Source organism: Xyrauchen texanus, chromosome 25 (assembly GCF_025860055.1).
Source record: "Xyrauchen texanus isolate HMW12.3.18 chromosome 25, RBS_HiC_50CHRs, whole genome shotgun sequence".
In the NCBI taxonomy this organism is placed as follows: Eukaryota; Metazoa; Chordata; class Actinopteri; order Cypriniformes; family Catostomidae; genus Xyrauchen; species Xyrauchen texanus.
Genome location: NC_068300.1, coordinates 15006388 through 15015193, shown reverse-complemented (window position 1 = coordinate 15015193; position 8806 = coordinate 15006388). Strand labels below are relative to the sequence as shown.

General features: G+C 36.0%; 1 protein-coding gene across 1 annotated transcript; it reads right to left on the bottom strand.

Moving 5' to 3' along the window:
• Positions 1-2331: 2331 nt before the first annotated feature.
• Positions 2332-5459, bottom strand: LOC127618449 (transcription factor 21). The gene is made up of 2 exons (XM_052090896.1): positions 4544-5459; positions 2332-4159 (listed from the first exon to the last, which is right to left on the bottom strand). Exons 1-2 carry the CDS (start codon positions 4991-4993, stop codon positions 4070-4072), a joined length of 540 nt encoding a protein of 179 aa, XP_051946856.1. The 5' UTR covers positions 4994-5459; the 3' UTR covers positions 2332-4069.
• Positions 5460-8806: the final 3347 nt, after the last annotated feature.

Below are 8806 nucleotides of genomic sequence, written 5' to 3'. Positions count from 1 at the left end.
ACTTTTGTACGAACTATAGATCAGTTTTGTTGAAAATATTAGTATATGCTTAATTGAGAAATGTATGTTAATTGATACATTTTTCAATAAAAGACTTGTCAAATGAGGTCATTGTGTGCAATGTCAAAAAGTTTTTTTTAGGTAATTTATTTGAAGGTCAACAAAGGTCGAATGACGGAAAAGTTGTATTACTAAATTCTATAGGCTACTATTTGCAAACAGCTAAGAGTGCAGGATTATTTTCTTGTTTATTTAAGTTGGAGGTAATATGTTCAAACATTTTTCACAAATCATTTATGTAGCTAATGAAAATTATCAAATTTATTTAGAGACAAAAATACTTATTTTATTTTATTACTTCTTTTTTTTTTTGTACAATAAGGATAGTATTTTGGGGTGAAAACCACCTTTTGCTGAATGGGCTAAAGACCCCAATGAAACAAGATTTTAATTCAAAAATCATTCCATTATTATTTATTCACAAAAATTATGTTTCTCCATCATTATTCAATAAAATATAGTTTTTCAATCTTGATACACTCTGCAACCAGGGAAAAAAATGCATATGTTCTTTACGGGGCCCCATTGTACCCTAATCTAAATTTCTCAAATCCAAAATATTAAACTTATATTATAGGTTTGTAGTTTTTACCGGTATTTTAGCAGAAATTTTAATTTTGTATACCCTCTTAACAAACAGGTCACTAAAATTTGAAGTTACTCTATAGCATATTTAGACATAGAAATCAATTTCTCTGGATTTGGAAGCATGAGTGTCTTTACTCTGTCATGCATTTGGCCCCTCCCGGCCTGCTTGCAGCAAGTAAATGCATAATGCTGCAATGTTGATGTTGCTGTTGTAACCTATACTGGGGCTTTCCCATTCGCTGTTCAGTGTCTTGGTGCTGAAATCTATCATGTCATGATTGATGCAGTTTCTCCCACACTCTTCAGTTCTCTGCAGCATCACTCAGTTTACTGAGATACATTTTGAAAGGCCTTAGTCATTTAGTTTTGGTATTGTTTAACGTCAAGCATAAATACATTTAAGCCACTGGGGAAATAAACAACATACTTTATATAGAAAGAGGGGGCTCAGAGTGAAGGGTGACATACCAGCTATGTGTCAACCACAAGATACAATCCAGGCACGAGTACTTTAACATTAGCTCTGTTTTAAACCAACTTCTAAACCTCATCATAAACTTTAACAGACACACACATACTCTTATCTGAAGCAGTTTTTGTAGTATGTGCATCTAGACCACATGCCAATGTTCCCTCTCAAGAGACTTTAGGACTATAAAAAAGTGGTTTGGGAAGCCGTCCAACAAAACAATTAGCCATTTTTTCGCAGTGCATGGGAATCCAGGGCCCACTTTATCTTTCTAATGACCAACCCTCCCCTGCCTCCTCCTCCTCCTGCTGCCGGGCAGAGCAAAGCTGACCCGGAGACTGTTCAGTGTTCTCTGCGGTGGTCTCGTTGTGATGGAACGATTTGCCTTATTCTTGCTGATATATATGATGAACGTGTGCTTCACACAGGAAATCAGGGAACCCCTTTAAATAATAACAATAAAACATTATTTTGATTTAAAGATGGTGAGAGAAAAAGAAGACAAAGAATAGAGAGAGTAAAAGGTTCTTCTTTCTTATGCTCTTATAAGGGAGGTATGGCAAGATTTCTAGATTCCCCTGAGAAAAGGATGTCCTTTAAAACATATTAGTGTGAGACTATTTGTTTTATATCCTCTGCAGTGCCTCTAAAAGTTTTCATAGTAAATGTCACTGCTTGCAGCAGATTTAGACAAATAGCCCTGCATCAAATAACTCTTTAAAAGCTAAAAAAGAAAAAAGGAAATTCAACCAATTTAGACATACTGAAATATGTGAAAATACAAACACAGGCCTATATAAAAAGAATCTCAATTAAGGCAAAACTGAAAATATTTTTCCTTCTTAATTGTCGATAAAAGATTGAATACGTCCATCTTTAAAATTAACTGGTTTAATTGTTGTTTACATTTTACATTAAATTGCCTCTCCATTTGCATTGGACTATGTTTAAATGATGCTCAATAAAAGGTAGAAATAACAAATAAAATATAATAAAAAACTAAAGGGAAGTAGCAGTTCAAGTAAACAAAACTATTTTTATTTGAATGGCCTTCACCCTGCACTGAGGTAGCTACACCTAAAATCATCTGTCACTTCAATCTACAACATTTGTGGCATAATGTTGATTACCACCAAAAAAATATTTATACTTGTTTCTCCTTTTCTTAAAAAAAAGAGCAAAAAAAAAAAAAAAAAAGCAAAAATCAAGGTTAAAGTGAGTAGGTAAATGGGGCCAATTTTTGGAGAGTTAAAACAGAAATGTGAAGCTTATAATTGAAAAAAAAAAAAAAAAGCACCCACATTAATTGCTCGGTTAAAACTTGTGTAGGCCTATTATTTGAGCTGTAGGCCTAAGGTTGTTTAAATAATATTTTTACGGTCGTTTTAGTGTTGCTTACATCGTAATGGCTTAGAAAAAGATTAGATAGCGATTTTATCACACTAAAATCATGTTAAAACACATATAGTTTACATTTTGTGGCTATACTTTTAAAACAATGATTAGGCCTATTGTATTGTTTACGGATTGGCCCCATTCACTTCTATTGTAAGTGCCTCTCTGTAACCCAGCTTTTTGCTTTTTATTTATTTATGTAAATATTTTTAAGAAAACGAGGGACGTGTCGAAATACATTTTGTGGTAAACAACATGGCGCCACAAATGCTGTCGATTGAGCTTAAGTTGTATTAAACCCGGAATATTCCTTTAAGTCTTATCAAAAGATTGCACAACTGTGTGAGCGCGCGCAGCCTCGCGCGCATCACCCCTTCAGCCTCTCCTTACAATAACAGAGCGTGATGAATGATGGCGGCAGGCTTGTTATTGTCTTGCGCCATCAAACCGTTTTGTCTCACCGCGCGGATTTCTGTAATTCTGTGTGAGAACAGTGATGACTAGTTTAATGTGGAATACAGTTATGTGCGCGGGGGCAGTGTTTTTCTAAGCACTAAGGCCCCAGCGTGGATGTGACATCGGGCGTCCCATCATCTGTAACTCCGGGTAACTCAGACTCTCGCGCCCCTCAGAGGAGTGCCGCATAAATATCTGTCCGCGCGATATAAACAGAACGGTCACAACCCCGCGCGAAATTAAACAACGGCTCCTCCGCGAGATTAAGAGCCGCGCGATTTACTGGTCTAAAAACAACTGACCTTAAACACCGACCACGTCATCATACATTTCTCTGGCCTGAATACTTTAAAAAAGTACCCCCCACCCCAGAGTCAGGGGAATTAAAGTGTGTTGAAGAAGACTTTGAAAGAACCAAAAGTAAGTTTTCCTATCATTAAAAGCGTTCTCTCTGAATTCCAGTGTGGTAAAGCCTTGCTTATCTGATGACAGATATATCAAGATAAAGAGAAGGTTTACGTTTCTTCCGATTAAGGGAATTAATCATGTTATCTCTTGCAGGCACGATGACAGGGTGACATGTCCTCTCCTCAAAGATCTTGAGAGAAAAAGGTGGGCAAAAACGATAGCAAGGTTCATACAGGTCAAAGCAAAGTGAATAAACATCAACTATCCGTCCCTTTTGAAAACACAATAAGTTCATAAAGGCAGCTAGTATCACAACTATAAAATCAGTACTTTTTATTTTTATTTACAAATATTCTAATGCAAAGGCGTGTGATCTTCACTCCGCATCACCAAAGCCATTTTACATTTAAAAAATAATTTTTCGCGTTTTTCTTTTAATAAAAAAGTGATGACAGCATCTATATATAAAACAAACATTTGATTAAAAGCACACATTATTGCCTTGAACCAGCAAGGCACATATGCGTGAATATTTAAATAGATATCATTTTTTTTCTTTACAGGAATGCGAGTGAGGATGTTTCCCCCAGTTATTCCCACTCGTGTGTTTTTAGATAGGAGATGACGTGGTTATTCTTTAATTAAAATAGTTAGAATAGGTCCATGTTTTGTCCATGTGCTCCATTTGATGCTTCAGGAAGCTGTAGTGCCGCATAAACGTGTTGAATTCAACATTTCTTTCAGTTCATTTTCCGGTTTTCCCGCCACCATAAACGGCCACGTCTGTGGAAAAAAAAAAAACATTTGATTTTATTACAATTCTATGTATTAAAATATCGTACTAAACATAAAATAATACGGAAAATTATTTTGTAGTTTATTTTTTGCTCTGTGTCCAACTTATATGGAGCTTAGGCTACTAATTTCTTTCAGTTTTATAAACTGATTTATAAAAAAGCAGGGGATTAATATGCACATTTCCATATGTCAATTAACGGGAAGAGGGCCTAATCAATTTCAGAACAATTATATGATTAATTTGGGCCAGCTAATTTATTATTCATATGCCCAAATATATAAGTAGCCTACCTACGCTTATAAATACAAAACACAAACACAAATAGTGTTCTAAAAAATTATATTGACATTTTTAAACGTGTCTCTTACCAGGTTGACAGGATGGATGTAGCCATTTTCGTATTTGTCATTGGCAAGGATCTGTCGCAGGTGCGCGATGTAGCTAGAGGCCAGACGCAATGTGTCCAGTTTGGAGAGTTTGGTGTCCGGTGGAACCCACGGTAACGTCGTCTTCAACCGGGAGAAGGCTTTGCTCAACACGCGCATCCTTGCTCTCTCGCGCGCGTTTGCCGCGTTCCTCTGGACCTGCTTTCCCTCTTGGGCCACACCGTTGGGTGCCGATTTTCGCATGGCAGCTGTTTTACGCCGCTTTCCCGTGGTTCCGGTATGTTCTGTAACAGAAGCTCCTTCGCAGTTGGAGCTGTCCTCCGTGCTCTCGTTTAATGTCCCAGGGTCGTTACCGGAACCGAATTTCAAAAGACCATCCAGCAGCTCAGCCTCATGAAATTCATCCACGTCGCTGATGGAACCCGTGGACATGTTAAGGTGGAGGCGAGGACCTGAGGACGTGTGGGGAAAAACGAGTCTGAGGAGAAGAGATGATTGTGGTTCTCTAAACGAATCCTCAACTTGTCTGTGGAGTAAAAACGTGTCATGTGCGAGCTAAGGATAACCTTAACTTGTAACTCACTCGCAGAATGATCTTACCATTTATCTCTCGCGCATAGGGGCGTACCCCCGCACGCGGCAAAGAAGTGGGAAGATCATTTCTTCTATGTATGATCGAATCATTGCAGTTCAGTTCAAATTCTGTTCAGACCAATTTTGCAGCGATGTTTTGTGATTTCACAACAATTTATAGGCTTTAATTTATGTGTAATAGTTTTTTGGTTTAGGGCCTGTTGGATTTCAGGTAAAAGACTACACACAAGCATAACCCATGCATTCAGAGGAATTTTCTGGTTTAAACATTTCAAAAGTACATATTTCTAATCTAAGATGAAATTAGCATTTCTCAAGTATATACGTAGAGCGTCTTGCTCTCAGCATTTATCCTTTCAGTAAAACATTCTTGCCACCCCACTTATTTTCATTTTTCCAGATGTATGAGTGGCTGATCAAATAATCAGAAACTAAGCAACTGCTGAGTATAAAAATAATGTTTATATATATATATATATATATATATATATATATATATATATATATATATATATATATATATATATATATATATATATATATATATACATGCTTACAATGTTTCACAGTTAAACAACTATTGCAATTATTATATAGGAGATGTTTAGTTATAGCCTCTTCTAAACAAATTTCTTAAAACGTTATTATTAGGCTATAATAATAATAATTAGCCTAATAATAGTAATATTTTTTTTTAGCATTATTGCTTTTGTTATTGTTATTATTATGATCATTATTATTATAATATGCTTTCAAAACTGTTGTATTGTTGTTGTTCTATATTTTATTAAACCAACTCCTCACTAAAGGTCATAACATCAATTAAAAATATGTTTAAATTACAGACCAAGGTAGGTTAAATGCTGTACGCGTTTCATGTTCAACAGCAGCAAGGGGCACCTGCACGTGTCCTTTGAATTCCTGTAAGCTGACAGGTTGTGCTGAGTGTTTTAATGCTGTCTGTTTGACCGGAAATAGCAGTTGTGCGCACAATGGAACATTGGGATGCATAATATGGTACAGTGATGGGGCTCACGTATTCGCGCATTGTTCCTGGGAGAGTCCATCCAGCTTTCAGCACCGATGCCCTCTAATAGGATCCCACGAGAAGCGTCTCAAATGGCCCACTGGCGCCTCCGGAGAGGCACGTGAAATGGATACTCCGCGTCCCCAAACCCCATGTTTTGCTTTTTTTTAACGGCACCCCACACGATCTCTAATACAACCTCCTAATTCAAGCCAAAACATCCCGATCTGCCCGAGTTCTAAGTGGTGAGGTTGAAGGCGACTCAAGAGTAGTTTTAAATCAAGTGATGATTGCTACGACACACGCGGGGTATTTGTTATCACTAGAGCCCATCATCCTCAGATGCCCTTAGTTATGGCGATGCATAGAAAAATGCATGAAATCACACGTAAAATTGCAAGAACAACGATATGCTCAACCGCTAATTATAAGGAAATACTGATTCTGCAGAGACCATCTGACACCTCAGAGCAGGGGTGGACTGGGACAAAAAGTGGCCCTGGACTTTCTGTCCCAGAGCAGCCCACCAAACCCGGCCCACAACACACTACACCATAACACACTGGCTCATTGATTTCATTTTCCTGCTTAATTTCAAATTATAATATAAATTATAATATAAAAAAAGAAGACATTTCTATTGACTGCTAGTCATGAAAATGGGCCAGTGCAAAAATGGTCATAACTTTAAAACCTATAAAACCACTAAATGTGATGAGTGGATTTGTTTAGCGAAAGCACTAAAAATAAGTACTGTAGAGCAGCATTTCTTCAAAGTTTTTAAAGAGCTTAATGACCTATCTACTTTTTTCTAGAAGTGCAAATAAACTATTGTCTTAGTTAATATGAGGTTGTGGAAACAATAAGTATAATAATTATATATTATATATGTATATACAATGTCATACAATAGTTAGATGAAGAAAGTGTCACACAGCAGGACACTAATGAAAATGATTACAATTTCATATCAATTACTCACATAACTATGTGTAAATATTTATTAAAAATATATGTAAAACAAAATAAACATACCTCTTAAAGTGTAGAACTTTGCAGATATTTTGTGGATTTATTGCTCATATTTTTACTCTGGGCTTGTTGCATCTTTATATCTGCTGTGTTTGAATTCCTTCCCAGATTATTCTTGAGAAAAAGTGAAAAGCTCAATGCTTTGTCAAGCACTGTTTCTGATATCCTTTAAACAAAGTAAGCCTCAAAGACTCAAATAGACACAAAGTAATATTTTTCATGACTTATTTTCTGCGTTTTTATCAGGCGTGAGTGTTATTCAGCAAACTGCACTTAAGCTCCCTGCGGTATAAATAAATTATGCAAATTACAATGTACTGTTCACAGCTTTACTGTTTGCCGATTTTATTTACCCTGCTGTTATTGTATTTATTGTGACTTACAGTGATTTGTCATTTTGTGATTATTCAGAGCTCATCTAATATGTTGTCTTTGGTTGTCACCATTATTGTGATATGTATGTCAAATAATGAGGTCCACACGAGGTACAAAGTTAATGCACACTTAAGGAAATGTGCTATGATGTGTAAGTAATTTAAAAATTAAAGTAATTTTAGTTATTCAAAATAAAAGTCATTGTATTGGTTTTAACTTACAATGTTTTTTTGAATGTTCGCACTTTAATGGGGCCTATATCCTGTAGGATGGATTGGCTGGTACTTGCGCAGCAATAAGTCGGCCGAAATTACCTAGTGGCCCACTGGGAAAATGCCGGTGCTCCCGACGGCCAGTTTGCCCCTGCCTCAGAGTTTCAAAGTCTTTCTTTGGCATGCTATTTTACTGAGATTGGGTGGTAAATCAAATGACAGACAGACAGACAGACAGACAGACAGACAGACAGACAGACAGACAGATAGATAGATAGATAGATAGATAGATAGATAGATAGATAGATAGATAGATTAAATTCATTTTATTTATATATTTTAGTTGGATGCAATGTTTGTTTTAATTGTAGATTAAGCAAAAGTATTGAACAAACTTTAAAAGATGAATGCTCAGTGGCAGGTATATAAAAGGTAGGAAGATATGGTAATAGGGCCATACAGTTTCTCTGACTCTGAGTGTGTCTGTACCTCCCTCTCTTGTGGGTGGGCTGGTCAAAAGAAAATAAAAGAAGGATATAAGATTAATGGTCCTGTCCTAGTGTACCTTAAAATAGCCTCTGTGTTCCTGAAGACTGCAGTCACACTCAGATTCAGCTTTCTCATCTTCCTTGACACTAAAACTTAGAAAGATAAACAGACAGGTTAATACAAAACTGCCCGTATTTTGTACTCAGTGTATAAAAGGAATTAGGTTAAAAAGATTTTATTTAAAACATTTTACATATCATATAAAAATTGGAGCATCCATTCTCATATATAATATGAATGTATGTATAATATGAATGAGTGTAGCGGTGCCATTTAAATGCTACAATGAAATAATAATAATCATATACTATTAATATTTAATAATAATATGTATCTATTATTATTATTATTATTATAAATGTCAATGCAGGCATCACCTTTTGCACATTTTAACAACTACACACAATACATGCAAATTGTGACACTTCATGACACATGATTCATTGATTGCAAAAG

Excerpts from the sequence above, each read along its gene's own strand:
- LOC127618449 (XM_052090896.1), bottom strand. The coding sequence starts at position 4,993 with ATGTCCACGGGTTCCATCAGCGACGTGGATGAATTTCATGAGGCTGAG. Across the intron at positions 4,160-4,543 it reads ACATCCATCCTGTCAACCTG|ACGTGGCCGTTTATGGTGGC; the intron begins GTAAGAGACACG and ends TTTTTTCCACAG.